Below are 21194 nucleotides of genomic sequence, written 5' to 3' on the forward strand. Positions count from 1 at the left end.
TACCCAACGCACTACCTAGCTGCCCTGAAGTCAGCTCTGCCATCCACTCCCACAGAGGACATATCCATGCCAGCTCCAGGCAGCCCAGCACATAGTAGGTGCTTGTGGATTGTGAGTACACAGGTACCATCAGTGGAAAGATACTTCCCTTGGGAAAGGGCTTTGCTCAAGACCCTAAAGAATCACCCTCCATATATTTCTCCACCCCGTTTGATGCCTCATGGATTAATCACCTCCAAATCCTCCTGACTACCTCAACGTGACACCCATTGCCCCATGGACATTTGGAGGAGCCCATAGATGCCTATAAAAAGCCAGGGCTGGGAGGAAGCTGTATAGTATTCATCTCTCTGCTCAAGAACAGACCAGGCAGAATCATGCTGGGAGGTTTAGGAAAGCTGGCCGCCGAGGGTCTGGCCCACCGGGCTGAGCACGCTACTGAAGGGGCAGGTGAGTAACATTACATCCGGATGGTACCTCCATATCTGAAAGGGGAGGGGAAGGAGAGGCCAGTGGGTGGGTTAGGGAGTCTAAGAGGCTCTGGGGGTGCTTCCAGAAAATGCCATAAATATGATCCAGGAGGAAGATTTTGTAGGTTTGGATTTGGCATTTTGAGATCTCTCCTTTATTCCACTGCTTTGGAAAAAGAAACAAAAGGGAACTAGCAAACAAAATTGTTACCCACATCTCTCTCACTTGACTCAATTATGATAAGAGAACAGCAAAAAACATTATAGACCTTCCGCCCCAGTCTGCTTCCCATGGTAGGACTAATATTGGGAAGGGGAAGGAGAGAGCTAGGTTGGGTTGGGTGAAAATTTCCCTTTTGGCTACTCTGCAGAGATCTTGCTCTTCCTGGGGAGATGATGGGTAGTTTTAGGAAAGACAAGACTACTTATGTGGACCTCAGCTGAAAGAATCCCCCAATCAATTCCTTCCACTCCTCCAACTCTCCTCACTTCTGATGGATATTGGGGAATTGAAGATAAACACTGAAAGACTCCAAAAGGAGGAAGCTTTTGTTAGGTTAATTGTAGGGCCTGCTCCAATTGGCCTCCAGTCACCAAAGGAACCTGTTCAACTGCAATGGCTGCTGGGGAAGCTCTGGCTAATTGGGAACTTGGGGCCTAGAAGAAGAAGGAATCCATCTAAGGATGACTGGATGGCAGCAATGGGCCAGGTATACGTTGAGAAGAGCACCTCTGTAATTTTTTTTTCCTTGGTTCCTGGGGCAGTGGTCCATGGGAAAGAGCACTGGCAGCTAAGAGATCTGGTTTTTAGAGCCCTGTGATTTGGGGCATATTCCTGGTCATGTTTCTTACTTTGTAAAATCAAGGTGTTGGTTGAGGTGATTGCTAGAACCTAGGAATCTATGAGATAAATGTAATCATAACTCACATGTTATATACTGTTTATAAAGTGCTGTTCTCATATTAATCTTCATGGAAGCTGACAGATCATTTAATACCTATAAAAGATGGGCTTCTCCAAAAACTCTGACAGACATTCTGTTCAAAAACAATCCTTTCTGATAACTTTGTAGACAGATATCCAAAGGGAGTTTATCTTTACCTTGGAGGAAATTTTAAGGATTTGTGCTTAAAGAAGTGATTGATAATCTTGCCCTCCCTTCACTTGGCCTCTGTAACTAATTAACTATGGATATTTGAACAAATTGAAAAGTAGATTGACAAGGTAAATAAAAAGCTACTCTCTATATTAGAGCTCAAAGGGGCTGTAGGGTAAAGAAAAGGCCTTATGATGACTCAGAAAGCCTATTACTGACAGATGGGCTTTGATTTTAAATAGTGGCTTTAATCTCAAAAGCTCAAGGATCCTTTCTATTATTCTTTAAACAGACAAATGGATCTCAGATGGAAGAGCTTTGAAGTGAGCAGACAACACTATTTTTCTTCAATTCTTCTTTCATTATTTTCTATAGAGTGCTTTATTGGGGTGGAATTAGGATTTGGCGCTCAAAGATACAAATATCCTTCCCCTAACAGTCAGGCAGTCAATAAGCCTGTATGTGGCAAGCACTGTGTTAAGCACTAAAGACAGAAAGGGGGATAAAGAACAGTTCCTGGGTTCAAGAAGCTCACAATCTATTGGGAGAAACAACATATAAACAATGTACAAACAACTATGTATAGATAAAAGATACACAGGATAAAAGAGAGAGTATTAAAAGAGACTGGTATTAAGTAGGGTAGTAAGTAATAGGGGAAGGCTTCTTGTCAAAGTGGGATTTAGCTGGCTTTAAATGAAACCAGGGATGCAGGAGTCAGAGATGAGGAGACAGAATTACAGGCCAAGAACATGGAAATGAAACCTCTTGTCGTATCCATTTTTTTTTTCATGTGGGTTTCAGCAGTTTGGAGAGAGATGAATATAAAATGTAATGGAGCCATTTTCTCAAGATTCTTCCTGGCCCAGTTGGTATGACAGTGACTGAGAGCAATCTGTACAAGAGCAACCAGTCTTTCTACCCTATTTATCTTTGTGGAACATCTTATCACAGATTCTTAGAATTGGAAGAAATCTCAGATACCATCCAGTCCGGGGCTTCTTAAACTTTTTCCACTCACGGATGACCCTTTTTTACTCAAGAAACTTTTATGCAACCCTGGGTATATAGGTATATAAAATAGGTATACAAATCAAACATTTTACAGGAAATAAATCATAATTTCTCTACCCTCACATTCAGTTACATGACCTCATATGGGGTTGAGACCCACAGTTTAAGAAGTTTTGATCTAGTTTTAGCTGTAGTTGAACCATAATCTGTTCTATGCCAGTGCTCATTCAGTCTTTGCTTGAAGACTTCAAGAAAGAGGAGAAGTCATTACCTCCCAAGACAGCCCAATGTGCTTTGGATACCTCCCATAGTTAGATTTTTTCCTTAGGAGAAGCCTAAATTTGCCTCTAGGTAACTTCCCCTTATGAGGGGGCTTTATGAGGGGACGGGAATGGGAGACATCAAGCAGGATAAGTCTCTACTTAAGTGCTGATGTGGGTGATGTAGACACGAGATAATGGCAGTCACCAAAAGTTGGGGTTCAGTTGAAATGTGAAGAATTCACAATGGCATTCTCCTTGGCAAAAAGTAAATTTCTTTAGGGGAATAGATTACAGACAAAATGAAGGGACACAATAGACACCAAGAATGGTAAATATGAAGTAGAGTGGGAGAGCATATGAAAGACAAGTTCCTCAGTGGAACTTACAATTATCCGGTAGAAAGGGAGCACCCACGAGGTTGGGGCATGTCCTTAGCTGGTAGGCTAAATCCTGAAAGGGACTTAGCACCCCAAAAGAGTTAAATGTAAAATAATGGTTTGGATATGTATACTTATTTTGTATTTAATTTATACTCTAATATATTTAATATGTATTGGTCATCCTGCTATCTAGGGGAGGGGATGGGGAGAAGAGGGGAAAAAATTGGAACAAAAGGTTTGGCAATTGTCAATGCTGTAAAATTACCCGTGCATATATCTTGTAAATAAAAAGCTATTAAAATAAAAATTAAAAAAAGAGTTAGCTGTAAGGAAGAAAAGTGAGGTTGGGAAACATAAGAGAGTTAGGAGAGGTACCTTGAAACAGACTGACCCAAAGAAGGGCAGCAGCCATGAGATGGCCCATAAGTAGATTTTTATTTTATTTTTATTTTCAAAACATATGCATGGATAATTTTTCAACACTTCCCCTTACATAGCCTTGTGTTTCAGATTTTCCCTTCCCCCCACCTCCTCCCCTAGATGGCAAGCATATAAGTAGATTTTATAAGAAAAATTTAACCTCAGAGATATGACTGGAATTTCTGACAGGGCATGGGAAGGTGAGATTGTTTGAGATCCCTTCAGAGGATGGGCCTTAGGGGTCTGACAAAACTTGGATTTCTGACTGGATAACCTTCCCAGAGGGTGGGACCATAGAGCTAAACTGATTTCTACCAGTATCTTCTCCCTGCCTGCCTCAGGAATCAATTCTTTAGTTTCTTTCTGTTCAACACATCACTGAGGACCTCCTCAGTATAATCCACGCTCTAGTTCCAATAATTCAGTTGCTTTTTTAAAAAATTAACTTAAATGTTAATTCTGGGATACTGCGTCACAATAAATGAAGAAATGCAGATAGCTGCAAACTTGATAGTGGAATATATATCATTCTCTAACCGTTCATGCTCTTCAAAGTCCCGCCCCTTATACTTCTAAAAAGAAATTATAGAAGCATCTCTACTCCTGATTTCAGAATGATACTTATGTTCCATAGTGCTTTAGTGTTTTCAAAGCTTTCTCCAGCAAATCTAACAATTTAGCAAATTTTCAAATGCTTACTTTCTTCACATTGAGGTACCAAGGTAGGTATTTCCAGTATTATCCTCATTTCAGAGAAGGGGAAAACTGAAATTCAGATGTTAAATGTCTTGCTCAACCAGGGACAACTTTAGGATTATTAAAATTCTGGCATTGGATAACAGGAAAAAAAAAACTTATCCTATAACAGCAACTGTGTCAAAAGAAGCAGTTTTGAAAGACTTAAGAACTCTGATCAACACAACGATTAAGCATGATTCCCAAGGATTGATGAAGAATGTCAGCCATCTTCTGACAAAAGGGTTATGACAGGAGTCAGGCAGTCAATTCAAATTTATTAAATGGCCGTGACTGTGTCAGGCACTGTGCTGAGTAATAGGGATGAAAAGGAAGGTAAAAAACAGTCTATACTCTCAAGGAGCTCATAGTCCAATGGGGAAGACAACATGCACATAATTATGTATAAACAAGATGAAGACATGATAATTTGGGGCAGTCTCAGAAGAAAGACTCAAAGCTTAAGGAATATGAAGAAAATCTTTAGATGATGGAACTCTAGCTGAGACTTGAAACGTGCATTTTTGACCATGGCCAATATAAGAATTTATTTTGCATGGAGATATTTATTATAAGGCTTAAACCACTTTCCCAACCCTCTCCCCCCAAAAAACCCTTGACATCACTGGTAGTGAAATATTTTCATAGTAAATATGCTCTAAATCACTATTGATCAGAGAATTGCAAATTAAGACAACTCTGAGGTACCACTCTATCCCTCTCAGATTGACCAAAATGACAGGAAAAGATAATGATGAATGTTGGAAGAGATATGGGAAAATGGGACTTTAATTAAATGATTTCAGAAAGGCCCAGAGACTTACATAAATTGAAGTGAGTAGAACCAAGAGAACATTGTACATGGCAACAAGAAGATTATGCCATGATCAATTCTGATGGATGTGATTCTTTTCATCAGTGAGATGATTCAGGTCATTTCCAATAGATTTGTGATGAAGAGAGACATTAGCATTCAGAAAGAGTACTGTAGGGAGTGATGTCGAGTACAATATAATATTTTCACTTTTTTGTTGTTGTTTGCTTTATTTCTCATTTTTTTTTCCTTTTTTGATCTGATTTTCTTGTGCCCAATGATAAATGTGGAAATAGAACAATTGTATACATTTAACATGTATTTGGATTGCTTGTTGTTTAGAGGAGGGGAAGGGGAAAGAAAGGGAGAAAATTTGGAACACATGGTTTTGCAAGGATGAATGCTGAAAACTATCTGCATATATTTAACAACAAAAAGCTATTATTTAAAAAAAAAGAAATATTTTCATAGTTATTGTGACATGCTGAAGCAATGTAGACAAAAGAAATATAAACTCTGTATCTTAAATACATTGGAGACTGATAGTTTAACTAACTTGACAAGGATCCTGGATGGAATTTTTTTTTTACCAAACAATCCATGGATCTCAGAGATACCTTGTTATTAGGAGGAAGGAAGCAGCTCTGAATATTGCCAAGAATTCAGAGAATATGTTTAAGACAAAGGCAAACTAACATATATTTTAACATGCATAACATATTGGATTACTTGCTATCTAGAAAAGGGAGTGGAGAGAAGGAGGGGAAAATTTAAAACACAAGGTTTTATAAGGGTTAATGTTGAAAATTTATCCATGCATATGTTTTGAAAATAAAAAACTTTAATTAAAAAATGTAAAAAAGACAAAGGCAAATTGAGATGAAAATCATCTTTCTGAAATTTAAACATGAAACAGTTTGGAGGGAACCACTATTTTTAGATCACAGAGTATTATTTTGTTGAAATTATTCTGTTCATAGAGCTAAAGAGTTAGATCTCTAATATTTTGAAGTCTTACTAACATTGTTGTTTTTAATTTATTGCTTTCTCAGATTCATTTATCTGTCTATAACCTCTAACTTCCTAATTTTCAGACTTCTATCTCTAACTTCCTATGGGATAATCCCATTAAAGTCAACATTTCCAAACTGAAATTCCTCATCTTTCCCTAGACCCTCTCTCCCTTCCTAACTTTACTGTTATTGATATGTACTAGCATTTCTAGGGCATCATCATTCTCCCAGTTACCCAGACTCGCCTCATACCTTACTTTCACCCATATAGCAATAGCTGTACTGTAAGTCCCCTTCTCTCTTTCACTGCTACCATACTGTGCAGACCCTTTATCTCTTAACCCCTGAACTATTGCAAAGGTTGGCCAATGGACCTTCTAGCCATATCTCCTCTCTCTAATCCATCTTCTACTCAGCTGCCAAAGGGATCTTCCTAAAGTATAGCTCTGACCATGTTGCAATCCCATCTTCTTTATTCCTACTGCCCTTCAGTAAACTCCAATGGTTCCCTATGATCTCCAGGATCAAAGATAAAAATCTTCATCACCCCACCTGTCCTATCTTTCCAAACTTCTTTTTATTCCCCTTCAATCCCATTGCAGTACAGAGCCAGCAGCCTCCTTGCCCCTTTTCTTGACTCTGTTAGCATTTTCACTATTTATCCCCTATGCCTGGAACTTTTCCTTTATGTCTCTATGGCCTAGTCTTTCTGGCTTCCTTCAAATCTTAGTTAAAATTCTACCTTCTACAATGAGCTTTTTCACATTCTCCTTAATATTCATACCTTTCTTTCATTAATTATCTTCAATTTATCCAATATGTATTTTTATCAATTTATCCTACCTATATATATATGCACACATATATAAATATGCAAAAATATCATACTGTAAAGATCTTGTTTGTATATAACTATTTGCATGTCATCTCCCTCATTAGATCATGAACTTCTGGAGAATAGGGACTATCTTTTGTGTTTCTTTGTATCCCCATTACTTAGTATAATACCTGACATATATAATAAAGGCTTGTTGACTCATTTTCTTTTGCAATAAATGGACTCATTTGTGAACTAATCATATTGAATTAACATGGAATTAGAGTTGGAAACAAAAGACTGATAAAAATCCTTCTCTGGGAGGTTATTTATTTATATTACTTAACATATAAATTTATTAGGTTAGAATTATACAAAGTTGGAGGAATTTAGGAGCACTTATTTTTGTTTTGTGCTTTCTCTCCTTTCTAGTCCACATGGCTGAAGAAGTGGTCAAGGAAGTGGTCAAGGAAGTAGTGGAACATGCCAAGGATGCTGGTGAGAAAGGTATGAGGAATTCTAAATTAGAGAATTTAAAGATAAATAAAGCCAAATATGAAATAGCATGGCTCAAATGGGTCATAAATTCTTTTTTCTTCTCAATGGTACCAACTTTCATTTTGGCATAATTTTTCTTTTCCTATTATTCATATTTATGAGATTGTCTAAATTTTTTTTAAAATACCCAGAGAACGTGTTATTTTGAAAAAAAAAAGCAATAAGCAATAAATAAATAAAAATGCCCTGGAGAGACGGGCAACCTATACAAACTTAATTATAGAAAGACTTTGATAGGACAAAGAAACTGTATTGGCTTCTCATTGCTTTTCCCTGGGTTCCATTTGGTTAAAAAAAAAAAAATCATCAAAGTTAACAGTATTATTTCAGAGTAAGAGGCAATTTGCATGGTTGTAATTGCTTGTCCTTCATTCTCTAAGAGGACCAGGAGGGGAATGCCATGACATGGAAGTAAACTGGATTTAAGTGAGGGAGAACTGGGCAAGGTCACCTGCCCACTTTCTTCTCTGGTACCATCTGAGTCCAGTGGCCTGGTATTGTAGTATGGCATATGACCTAGCTGATCCCTCTGAATTAGGTCAAACAACTTTCCTTTTTTGGACTAGATGCATGGTATAATTCAGAGGGACAAACTAGATTTTAGGCTATACTACCAATAAAGAAGCTGAACAATATTCATGTATTCATACCCTTTTCTTCTTCTCTTTATCCTTGAAAGCCATTGCAAATGTCGTCAAAGCTGCAAAAGAAACTGAAGAGAAAGCTATCAAGGAGGTGACTAATACAGTGACCAACACAATAATGCACGCTACTGAGGGACTGAATAAACTAGGACAACAATAAACTAGGATCAACGTTGCCATCACAGCTTGGACAAAATAAAAAGCCATGTGAATTCCATTTTGGGTACTGGTTTTATTGCTCACCACTGGCAAAGAAATTCAGAGAAAGTCTTTTTCTCCTAATGATTCAAATTCCCCAAACAACTGAGTAACCACTGGTAGGACAGTGGAAAGTACACTAGATTTGCTTCAAGAGGATCTGCTTAAAATGTATATGCTGCCACTAAATTTGTGATCATGGAGAATTGGGTGGGAGGGCTCGAGAACCAATTTAGCTATAAATCTATGCTCCCATGAAATTCTATGCATTTGACATTACGTATTGAAAGTAGGGCAACAGTTTGATGGTGTCCAAACAAATAATTATGTTTTTCTCCTAGAGAGATTTTTTTTCCCACATGACTCCTAAAGTATTTCTAGCTTAGATATTAAACATCTTTAACAAATTTTCAACTCCAACATACAAACTAAGCAAGCAATCATTATACCCCAATATTTGAAGGGGAACTAAGGTATTGATTATATTTTGGCCCATATTGTCTACAGTCTTTAAAATCATTCTTAATTTGGAACACAAGGTTTTTGCAAGGGTCAGTGTTGAAAAATTACCCATGCATATGTTTTGTAAATAAAAAGGGAAAAAATCAGTGAATATATGCTCTCAAATTTGCTTTCATAGACTATATGACCACATGATCAGGAATAAAAAAATATATTAAGCTAAAAAAAAAACCCATTCTTATTATTTCAATATAATTTGCTATATAACCTAACTTTAATTCCAAGATGGAATAGTGGTGGGATAGTAGATTTGGAATCAGGAAGACTCTAGCCTCAGACACTTAGCAGATATGATGCTAGGCAAGTCACTTACCCTTTCCTTTTCAGTTTCCTCATCTGTAAAATGGGGATAATAAGAATAATAAAAGGTTCTACTTCTCAGGGTTATTGTTAAGGATCAAATGTGATCATATTTGTAAAGTGCTTTCCAAAACTTAAAGTGCTATATAAATGTTAGGTATTATTAGAGATTTTAAACTTTTTGGCTACCAATAAAGTAAACCAGAAGAATTGGAATATAAGCGATATGGAACTTTTCCCTAGAGTCCTACACTTCTGAAGGGAAACTGTTTGGCTTTAAACCACCTTGAGCAGGGTTTAACAATCTTAACCTTTATTCTTAGAAGCTGCAGCTGATTAAAAAAAACTATCTAAATTTATTAGATTTAGAAATGGGAATGGGGAGGGAATAAACATTTAATTTGATCAGTTGAGTTGATCAGTTAATTGATAATTTATTAGCAACTTTTCATTGCCAAAGACTGTGCAGCCCTAGGATAGCCAGGTGGCGCCATAGTGCACAGTGCTGGACCTGGAGACAGGAAGGCTCATTCATCTTCTTGAGTTCAAATCTGACCTCAAACATCTTACTACCCATGTGATATTGGGCAGTCACTTAACCTGGATTGTCTCGGTTTCCCCATCTGTAAATAAGTTGGGGAAGGAAATGGCAAACCACTCCAGTATCTTTGCCAAGGATATCCCAAATAGGGTCATAAAGAGATGGATGCGACTCCATGACAAGTTAACCCAAGCAATTTGTAGGTTAACAAAAAAATCAAGATGCCTCTGGGGAAAGGGATCCAGGCCATCATTGGGGAGGCAATGGGATGGAATGAATGGAAAGAGCATTAGATTTGTAATTAGCCAAATTAGATTTGAATCCTGGCTTCCTGCTTAGAAGCTATGTGACTCTGGGCAAGTTTGTGTCCCTGTGGTTGTGAATGAGAAATGACAAAGTATGAGCAAATATTTCAAGGATTTCCCATTTCTTCAGATTTTCCATATACTCCTCTATAACTTAATTTCTATGTAAGCCTCTCCAAAAAAAATTCCCAAGTTCTAAGCAATTAATCAGTTCAGGGACTTGCCAAGATTTCAGGATCTCTTAAAGTTTTAAATTAGCTTGAGCGGGAATACCTGTTTTTGAGATGCTGTGCAAGTTAATGACCATTTCTGTTAAAAAGCCTCAGATAAAACAGAAGATGACTTTGTAGAGGAAGGACTTTCCTTATCCAGAACAATATCCTCAGTTTTTTTTTCTATCAATAGCTATTTGCCAAGGGCTCAAAGAAAAGAACTTTGGAGCCTTTTAAGGGATATGCAACTGTTTTTGCCTTGATCCCTTCTAAAAATGCCTGTTTTTACAGATTTAAAAATCCCTTGCCAAATTAGCCTTTTGTTCAACGTACAAGGTGAAACAGATAAAATGCAATTGATTTACCAAAACGATTGTTTTTCAAAATAGCTATCTCAAGGAGGTGGTTGATAACGTGTTTTCTAACAGGTATAGAGCATTTTTTAAGGAGTCAAGGAACTGTGGATCTCCTCCCTCAGCCTTAACAAAAAAGCAAACAAAAATCCATGCACCCATCTCTCCTATCTTAAATGGGAGTGGATAGGTTCCAAAACCCAAATCTTTTCTCATATGTCTAAAGACAAGAAAAAAATTTCCAGCAATACATTTCTGGAATTTTTACATGTCCTCCCAAAGTCACTTTGAAAGAAAAAGGATTTTATTAAGCCTTGCCTGGGGTAAAAGTGAGAAAATTGCAGCAGAGCTTGAATTTGAAGCAAGGTCTCGGGACTTAAAAGCCACAGCCACATTGCACTGCCTTTTTGCTGCTCACCCCTTGTATTGTCAGAGGAAATATTCTTCTTAGGCAATGCCATCCACAGGAATCATGAAGGTCTGCATTCAAATCCTGCTTCAGATATTCACTAACTGTGTGATTTGGGGCAAGGTTCTGTGCCTCAGTTTCCTCATCTATTAAATGGGAATAATAGCACCTACCTCTTAGAGATGTTGTGAGAATTAAATGAAATTTCAAACTTTGCAAACCTTAAAGCCCTTTATAAATGCTAGCTATTCTAAGTGTTCTCTTTTGCTCCTGTGGTCTTTTTTTTTTTTTTTTTTTTTTTTTTTTTTTTTTTTTAATGATAAGCCTGTCTTCCTCATGGCTAATCAGTTATAGCCCTTCTGATTCTGATACAGTTAAGAATCAGCCCTTAATTTATTCCATACGCTGAGGCAGGATGCAGAAGACTAGACATTTCTAACCTGGAGCTTTCCTATTAGAACTCTAATGTAACCTAATATGCTCCATTGTGTCCCTGTAGGGCATCTTTTTGGGGTATCTTTGGGAGCACAGTCAGAGCCATGGAATCTCATCAGGAGTTTTGTTGGTCAGTTCTGTGATCTGTTGCTTGCTCTTGTTTATAGTCATGAATGGTGAGGTCTTCAAATTTAGGTGTAGTTAGCAGAGGAATTGATAAAAATTAATCCCTGGGCAAACAGGCAGGCAGAAGGCTCTGATAAAAATCAGTTTAGCTCCAAGGTCCCACTCTATGAAGAAGTGGTCCAATCTGAAATCCAACTTTTGTCAAACCCCTGAGACCCACCCTCTGTAGGAGTCCTCCAGCAGTGTTACCTTGCTGAATCCTTGCTGAATTTCTCTGTAGGAAATTCTAGTCATGTCCCTGAGGTTAAATTTTTCTTATAAAATCTACTTATGGCCATCCCATGGCTGCTGCCTCCTTTGGGTCAGTCATTATGGCACTCTGCCCTGTGGTGTCTTTCCCCTTCGCTTTCCCCCATGCCATGCGATATCTCCCCTAACTATGCCATGCGATATCTCCCCTAACTCCACCATGCTTCCCAATCCATGTCTCCTTACAGTTAACTAACTCTTCTGGGATGCTACATCCCTTTCAGGATTTAGCCCACCAGCTAAGGTGTAAATGGAACAAGCCCACCAGCTAAGGGCTTGTCCCAACAGCATGGGGTGCTCCCTTTCTACTGATAAATGGCAAGTTCCACTGAGGAACTTGTCTTTCATACACTCCCATTATATTACATATTTACCATTCCCAATGTCTATTGTATCCCTTCATTTTGTCTGTAATCTCTTCCCTAAATAAATCTACCTTTTGCCAAAGAGAATGATCACTGTGAATTGTCCACATGACCGAACCCCAGCTTCAGTGCCTGCCATCATTTGGTGTCTACATTGTTTTGATACTGAACCCACCTCAATGCTTACCAATGCTGAAGGTAATTCAGGATACTCAGCTGTTCAAATTAAATGTTTATTCCCTCCCCATTCCCATTTCTAAATCTAATAAATTTAAATAGTTTTTTTTTTTAATCAGCTGCAGCTTCTAAGAGTAAAGGTTAAGATTGTTAAACCCTGCTCAAAGTAGTTTAAAGCCAAAGTAATTAGTAAAGACCAGCTGAGTTGACTGTATTCTAGCTACTTATTTGTTTTTTTTTTTTTTAAATAAAAAAGATCAGTTTAACAAATAACTTTACCTGTTAGATTTTCTTTTAAAGCATAGATTTAAATACTACAAAACCAAATAAATGTTACAGCTCTTTATTGCAAAGTAGGCTATTGTGAATCAAACATATCAAAGTACCTAAACAAATAATTCATGCTATACCCAAGTCAATGATAAAAAATAAATCAATAGTTTATGATGTGGGTGATACAGAATACCAGACGATGCTAGATATCAAACACTGGGGTTCGGTCATGTGACGAATTCACAATGGCCATTCCCTTTTGAACGAGATGAGGTGAGATCTTTCAAGAGAGTGGTGAAAAGAGTAAGGCTTCATCTACTTCAGAGTTTGAGTAGGCCTGAAGGACTTTGAGCATTGATCCAAGGGCATATCTAAGTCCCCTTCCTGCTATCCTCCCAAGACATCACGCCTCCCTATTTCAGTCAAATATGGGCAACTATGCACTTATGGGTCAAGTTCAATTTCTTGGGTAGTTCCCTCGTTTAGAATGTAAGATCCTCAGCCAATGAGGATGAAGGTCAGTGGTGGGAAGGGGTATTTGTGTTAGGGATTAAAAAGTGTTAACCCTGCTCCAGGAGGTGCTTCCTCCCTTTGATTGTCTGCTCCACAGGTGGGACTCCCTTCTTGCGAGAATGTATAATAAACTTTGCTTTGCTTGTAGAGATCTCTCCAGCTTTTTTATTACATGGTTAACCCTCACCATTTCTGAACCACACACTTTGACAAAAGGTAGATATATATAGGGAAAGGGCTACAGACAAAATGAAGGGATATAACAGACATTAGGAATGGTAAATATGAAATAGAGTTGGAGAGCATATAGTTAGAAAAGGAAAAAGACAAGTTCTCCCTGGGGAATTCACAATTAACCAAGAGAAAGGAAATAACCCATATAAGTGGGAGAAATCCATTGTCTGGCAGGTTGGACTGACCAAAATTAGTTAGAATAAAGAGAATGGTGCTTAGAGGGAGTATTATGAGGGAGAGAAAAAGAGTACCTCATAATGGACTTAGTCCTGAAGAGAATTTAGCAAAAATTTTCAACATATGCAAATCTTTCATAGAGGTCTTGAGGATTGCAAAGGTGCAAACTGAAGAGGGAGGGTCAGGAAACCAGGTGGCAGGCTGCCAATCAAAAATGTTGGAGGGGATGTGGGAGAACTGCGACACTAATATATTGTGGGAGGACTTGTGCCCTGATCCAATCATTCTGGAAAGCAATTTGGAACTATGGTCAAAAGGCTATATAAAACAGTGCAGTGCATACATTCCCATGTGCTTGGAGATGTGACAATGTATTGTCAAAATTGTAATATTTCAAAGAAAAAAGTGGGCTATAATTTCTGAAAATATCCTGTATCACTGGAACCCCAAACTTCTACCGGTATTCACTGCTTTTTATTTACTCGCTAAGACTTATCTATTCCTCTAACCCTCTCAACTTCCCACTTCTATCCCATGTCATTTATCCCCTTTGACCACCAATAATTTAGTTCATCCAGCACGGAAGCTTTCTGTCCACCTGCATTGTCATGATTCATAAACATGCACCATTGCAGAGTATATATACACTGTTGCCTCAAAAGCCATTATGGTGTTTTCTTTCTCAAACATTGTAAGAGAAGTTGGAGCAGTTTTTAAAATGATTGTACAGTCATGACTAAATTTGTTCTTACGTGGTTGATATGGCTAGGAGAAAAAGACTCCAATTCTCTTTGGAAAAATGACCAAAACTCCATGACATTATCATTCTCCAAAAAGAAATATTAGTGTTGCATAGTAAAATTAAATGGGACGGTAGTAAACTACTTGACAAAAAAAAAAGGGGGGGGGGAGAAAGAATATAATAAGACCATGAATTTCTAATAGTCTTTTAAAAGAGTGTGACCCTTTTAATAAATAAAAAACAGCAGAGTGAAATAGTTTATATGGGTTCTAAATGAAGGTTCTTAGGCTTAATTAAAAATCAAGTAGCATTTATTAAGAGCTGAAGATATAAAAAGGGAAAAAAAGACAATTCTTTGGCTACAGGGAGCAGCTGAGGTAGACACCAAATGATGATAGTTACCAAAGTTGGGGTTCAGTCATGTGAAGGGTTCACAATGGCCCTTCTCTTTGGCAAAAGGGAGACTTATTTAGGGAAGAGTTTATGAAAGGATAAAAGAAACATCAGAATCGGTAAATATAGAGTAGAGTGGGAAAGTGTATGAAAGACAAGTTCTTCAGTGGAACTCACAATTACCCAGGAGAAAGGAAGCAACCCATGAGGCTGGGGCATGTCCTTAGCTGGTGGACTAAATCCTGAAAGGGACATAGCACCCCAAAAGAGTTAGCTGAAAGAAGTGGGGTTAGGAAGCATGGTGGAGTTAGGGGAGATGCCACATGGCATGGGAGAAGGGGAAAGGGAAGGGGAAAGATACCATGAGGCAGAGTGCCGTGGAGGACTGACCCCAAAGAAGGCACAACCGTGGGGTGGCCCAAATATTTCATAGAGAAAATTTACTCTTAGGGACATGTCTGGGATTTCTGACAGGACATGGCAAGGTGAGACTCCTACAGTGGGTGGGTCTTGTGGGTTTGACAACTTGGATTTCTGACTGATCCACTTCCCCAAATGTAGGACCATGGAACTAAACTGATTTCTACCAGTGCCTTCTGCCTGCCTGTCTCAGGGATCAATTTTTTTTATCAATTCCTCTGCTAACCACACCCAACATTGAAAACCTCATCACAAAGATAAATAAGGCTAAATTAGAGGTACTCTCATGGGGAAGACTTTTAAGGGAGATCAGGAGAGTTTCTTGTAGAAATTGGAATTTTAGCTGGACTTGAAGGAACCAGGAAGCAGAGACAAGGATGGAGAGTTCCAGGCAGGGAAGAAAGCAAAAATGCCCCAAGTTGGGAGATGAAGCATCTTGTGCAAAAACAGCAAAGAAGCATTACTGCATTACATGGGGAGAACAGGTGGTATGTAAGACTGAAATGTAGAAGGGCCCCAGGGCATGAAGGGCTTTGGAAGCCAAGTTTTTATTTTATCCTGGAAATGATAGGGAACCATTGGAATTTATTGAATGTGGGAAAGGTGGGGGGATTGAGATCACTTAGATTGTTGAGTTGGGGATAGACTGGAGTGGGGAGGGGGAGAGGAAGAATAATATTACAATGGTCCAGGTATGATATGATGAGGGCTTGTGAGCACTTTTAGGAGGGGAGGTGTGGATGAGAACAATGTGCTCCAAAAGTCATAAAGATGGTTGCAGCAGGTGCTTGGGACTGCTGAGAGCTTAGTCATTCATCAAAGAAGTCAAGGCCATCAACTGCAACCAGGCAACCATCAGTCATCTTGATTTTTGTCCTGCCAGCCATGGACTGGAAGTCAAGTAGACAATTTTGTGCAACTCTGACTTTGCTTAAATCCAATTTATGTCTAAGTCATCACCCCATGATGTCATTGGCCCCTTTTGAAAATGAAGTATAAACAATGACCATGAAAGCAAAATCTACAAGCTTTGGCAATTGCTTAGATGTGGGGTTTGAGAAAAAGGAGTCAAGGAAAACAATTAAGTTGTGGCCCAGGATGAGTGGAAGAAGGGTGATATATATCACACTACAATAATATGGGAGGTAGATTTGAAAAAAAGATGAACTCAGTTTTGGACAGTCGAGTTTCTGTAGGACATCCACTTTAAAATGTCCAAAGGACAAGTGGAGATGCCGGAGGCAGGACAGAAGTTAGGGCTGAACCAGTAGAGGAATGGGAGATTAGTGGGGAAACAGAATGATACAAGGAACAATCTGAGATGGGATCATGGAATGGGATCATTTGGGCTTTTAGAGAGATTTATCTTGCCACAGAGAAGGGATGTCTCACTAAGTGAGGTGGGGGTGGAGATGATGAAGCCATCTGAGAAAGATGAAGATTGATGGGATGGAGGCAGGGGGTGCCAAGGATTGCTTTGTTGCAGTGAGGACTTAATTGATATTATCATTGTTATGTTAATATGTTACATTGATTAAATTTGTAGTATACCCCTCATCACGGTTTTGTGAGTTTCTCCCCCTTTTCAAGTTAAAAAAAAAGAGGAATACTAAACAAAATTAAAACGAGAGAACATTGTCTGGGGGGGGGGAACACAACAAGTGGGGGGGGAGGGGAATTCAAAATATGGCATATGATCTGTTCAATAAAGTCTTATGTATTAGTTAAAGGAATCATTCTCAAGTGTCCACCTTTTCTCTACTTCCTTGTAAATTATTTGGTTCCCTCCTGCATACCTTTTTTATTCTTGTTTCCAGTTTCTTCCCTCTCCCACTCCTATAAAATTAATGTTAATATATATACACACACATTCTTAACCCTTTGCTTTAATGCTTTCTGTTCCTAACTTGCCCTGCCATCACTTAAGTTCTCCCCACCTATGAATTTCTCCCTAGTCTTCCCTCACCCTTTGCTTCCCCCTCTACCCATCCCCCTTTGCTCTTATTTCTTCATACAGTTTTAATTACATATTTTGCTATACCCTTCATAGAGTGTTACTTCCTTATTGAACCCATTGCTGATGAGTGAATTAAGGTTTTCAAAACTACGAACCCTTCTCCCCTCCAATTCTTGTCTATTCTTCTTGTGCAACTCATTTGTATAATTACCTCAACTCTGTCGATCTTTTTTGACAAACCCTGTTGATGTCAAATCTTTGTTACATATTTCTCATGTAAAAAAAGAATTTTGTCCTATATCGAGTTCTAGAAATTTTTGATATTGACTCTTATGTATTACATTTTCTATTAAGTTCAGGTTCGATGAAAGTCTTGAAAATCTGCAAATTCAATATAATTTTGGTATATATCAAAATAATTTGATATATCTTTGGTCACAGGCCTACTTCTTTAAATGGCAGATATGTAGTTACTTTTAAGTTGTGTCCAATTCCAACTGTAGTTCCAATGTATTTAAAATGCTATTATTGAAAATATGAAATATTATTTATTAATTGCACGATAAAGGTAACTGTTAGTATGACACTAGAATCTTGGCTGGGTGACATATACGGATTGAATCAATCTAAGAGGAAAGGTAACAGAGGGGGTACTGAGATAACGAAAGCAAGGTAAGGAACATAATGTCCTCACCACTATCAGTGACTGGAAATAATGGCCAAGCATTTTATACCTCATGTGTGCCAGACCCAGCAGAAAGACAAGCCCTATTCTCAGTATCAAATGTGGGAAGACAACATAATACAGGAGAGTTGATATGGAAGGAGAAGCAATCTGGAGGAAGGATAGCTGGTCTGAGCCCTTTGACATGGAAGCTCCAGGAGGAGGCAGCTGAAGCATGACAAGATAAGAATTCCAGAGAATGCAAGGGTTGGGTAGAAAATGGGATGCTGTAGGGACCAGGAACAGAATTTGTCCAATGACAGCCAGGATTTCAGAATTGTTGGGATGGGAAGGCATGAAGGAGTCAACTATGCTAATCATTGAGGAAAGAAATTAATAAGATTGGGGAGATGTGCATGTTGGGGAAAGGAAATAGCTTGTGGGGGGGCAGGGAAGACCAAGACCCTGGGCCTTTTTCACAACAAGATTCCAAGTAGGGCCTCACCAACCCTGAGTTGGGCAGAGTGAAAATACATTATCTGAAATTACTGAAATATAATTAGATATAAAATTACAAAAAAAAAAACCCAAAACCAAAAACCAACACGGAAAAGAATAGGTTTGAAAAAGATGAACTTTTAATAATTGCTTTTATCAACCTGTTAAGTCATACAGTTACAAAGTAGTTAGGAAAAAAAACCATGAAATTTCTGTGATTTTTTTCTTTTTTGTTAAAAAAAGGGGGGAGACAGAGAATTCTTTCACTATATAAATAATATCTGGCACCACTTCATTGGGACTCTAGACAAAAGACCTTCCCCAAATAACCCCAAAGAAGCAAACTTGTCCAAAATAAAACAAAACCACCAGATTTGATCCAATTTTGTGTCAAGGGCCACTTTGTTAGGCTTGATTATATTCAGAATGTGAGGTCTCTAAATAAAGAGAAAATACAAAGACTTCCAGAGACCAAGTTGTTGACCAATAAATTTATAAGCCACCAGCTAGGGTCCAAATGACAGGGCCAGAGCTGTTTCTGGTTAGACTTCATATTCTGATTCATTTTTCAATGAAGCAGCACAATACCTAATAATCTGATCATATGTCAAAGCAAAACCAAAAAACCCCACTCAATTTTTATTATGATTAAGAGTGTTACTAAATTCGTTGGACTATGTCAGCATTATATTTAGCAAAGTTCAGAATATTTTTAAATGTTAAAAGAAAAACAAGCCCCAGTCACTGGTCAAGTTATAAAGAGGAGAATTTGACTATTGTGAACTGGATTTTAATTTCTGTTGGATAACTGTACACAGTTGATAAACTATAAATGATACTGTTCTTTTCAGGTTATAAAAATACTAGCTTCTTTCATCCACATTTATAGGCATCTCACTGCTTGAGTCAAGGTTAAGTTTGATAAATGATTAAAGGCAAGTCTATTACAGCAGCATGGTTTTTTCCATAAAAAGGGAAGAAAACGTTGACTAAAGAGAAACAGCCTCTAATTCTGCAACAAGTCAAATGGAGGTATTATTTTGCTGATGTAAAGTAACAAATCTAAACTTCCTGCAGGACAGCCACTCTTAATGCTAGTCATGATAAGGCCCTCTGGAAAGTCTCAAGCAGATTATAGCATTCACCAAAACTGCAATGAGCAAGTAGAGCAAAGGAGCTAAGCGCTCACCTGCTGTCGGAAGCCACTCCTGAGGTGGGGAGGCAGCCCCAGGAGTGAGGCTGGAGGCCCATATGGAGAAGGCATTTTACTAAGCAGCAAAATACACCAGATGGCCCTCAACTGAGCAAACTAGTTATTGTTAGACCCGTGAGTCTGCATATACCTAGTCTGAGGTTTTTTTTTTTTGTTTTTTTTTGTTTTTTTTTTTTAAAGAAATTAAAGACTAATTTGGACTGAAACTGGTTGGGAAGTGTCTACTACAATAAATCATGAGGGAAAAGGTATTCCTGTGGTTACATGTAAACTTGTGATAGGCTGGAAGAGGGTGTAGAACAAGAGATGGGTGAAGAGAGAAAGCCACAGAGCCGGCCAGGCTGGCTCGCTTATGTGATGGTCAAACCAGCTTCATTATACACTTTGAAGATTTTCTCGATTGCATTGACATAAGCGGCAGTTCTCAAGTCCAGCCCCAGGTTATACTTCATGGCAGTGCGCATAATTTGCTGAAATGTAGAGTGGAAAATGTGTCAAAAATTAACATTCACTCTTAAAAAGCACTCATCATTAGTAAATAGGATATACACCTGGATGTCTAATGACACAGTATCTTCACAAAATCCCACTCTATATTTATTGAGGTAAGAAAAAAATCATTACATCTTTTCTAACATGTTTATCTACTAATAATGTGATTAAGTCATTATTCAATCCTGTCTTAATTCTTAGTGATTCCATCTAGGGGTTTTTGGGCAGAGATACTGTACCATGTATTTCAGAAGAGGAAACTAAGGCAGACAACAAAGTGTCTGAGCTCAGATTTAAATTCAGGAAGCTGAGTTTTCCCGACTCCAGGCCCAGCACTATCTAATTGCATTACAGAGTTGCCCTAAGCCAGTAAATATATTCTATGAAAACTAGACTTTGAGATGTTCTGAATAACACCAATATTTCAGGGCTAGGAACTATAGGATTTAAAGGCACACAAATTTTAAACAAGACTGTGTGTGTGTGTGTATGTGTGTGTGTGTACACATGCCCAAGACTGACTCTTCACAGTAAAAGACAAATCTATAGGACCAGTACACTTAGAAAATAAAGGTGATATTATGAAAGTTCAAGAGAAGTGACAACACACTTCTGAGCTATACTTGAGATGGCTGGCAGAAAACACAGCAGTATGTTTCTGAATACATACCCGGGCAGAACGTTCCATAGTATATGCTAAGCCGGAGTGTACAATGTCCTTCTCAGATGCTCCCTACAAGGCCAGAGAATAAAGTTAAACAAAACAATGCTTTTTGCTACCCCCTTTGCTTCCCTACACCAACTAGGAATCAAACTGTTCACTTGTAAGTATACCAGAACAATTAACTGTACAACCCAGCCCTTGATTATGAGTATCTATCATTTAAAAACTATTATTGTAAAACAAGTTTTTGATAAAAATAAATATGTTTATGGGGGGAAAGTAAGGAAAATATTGTCATAGACTGAAATTTGGGCACTCACAAGTATTTCTGCAAAAGTTGAGGGGATTTTTCTTTAAACATTAAAATGGTTTTTAGAAGATGCTTCCTGTTGCTGGAAGAAAGCTTTCATCTCCACAACTGTCTAAAATGGTCCCTAAGAAAACCACATTACAGAGGAGCTGGGACATATATGCTAT

General features: G+C 38.2%; 2 protein-coding genes across 3 annotated transcripts in view; one reads left to right on the forward strand and one right to left on the reverse strand.

Moving 5' to 3' along the window:
• Positions 1-324: 324 nt before the first annotated feature.
• On the forward strand, positions 325-8442 carry LOC100924255 (protein FAM25A). The gene is made up of 3 exons (XM_003755208.2): positions 325-450; positions 7456-7530; positions 8261-8442. The coding sequence occupies exons 1-3, from the start codon at positions 378-380 to the stop codon at positions 8383-8385; spliced, it is 273 nt and encodes a 90-aa protein (XP_003755256.2). The 5' UTR covers positions 325-377; the 3' UTR covers positions 8386-8442.
• A 10024-nt stretch (positions 8443-18466) lies between these two features.
• The window catches only part of GLUD1 (glutamate dehydrogenase 1), a 32075-nt gene continuing 29347 nt past the window's right edge, over positions 18467-21194 (reverse strand). For both annotated transcript variants that reach the window (XM_012539873.3, XM_031956258.1), the window contains exons 12-13: positions 20724-20786; positions 18467-20031 (exon numbers count right to left, since the gene is read on the reverse strand). In XM_012539873.3, the coding sequence (XP_012395327.3) occupies positions 19912-20031; positions 20724-20786 (183 nt within the window). In that variant the 3' untranslated portion in view covers positions 18467-19911. The remainder of the gene's footprint in view (positions 20032-20723; positions 20787-21194) is intronic.

The sequence above is a fragment of the Sarcophilus harrisii genome, chromosome 2, assembly GCF_902635505.1.
Source record: "Sarcophilus harrisii chromosome 2, mSarHar1.11, whole genome shotgun sequence".
In the NCBI taxonomy this organism is placed as follows: domain Eukaryota; kingdom Metazoa; phylum Chordata; class Mammalia; order Dasyuromorphia; family Dasyuridae; genus Sarcophilus; species Sarcophilus harrisii.

Coding starts and splice junctions, on each gene's coding strand:
- LOC100924255 (XM_003755208.2), top strand. CDS start 378: ATGCTGGGAGGTTTAGGAAAGCTGGCCGCCGAGGGTCTGGCCCACCGG. Junction 451..7,455: donor GCACGCTACTGAAGGGGCAG/GTGAGTAACATT, acceptor TCTCCTTTCTAG/TCCACATGGCTGAAGAAGTG. Junction 7,531..8,260: donor CAAGGATGCTGGTGAGAAAG/GTATGAGGAATT, acceptor TATCCTTGAAAG/CCATTGCAAATGTCGTCAAA.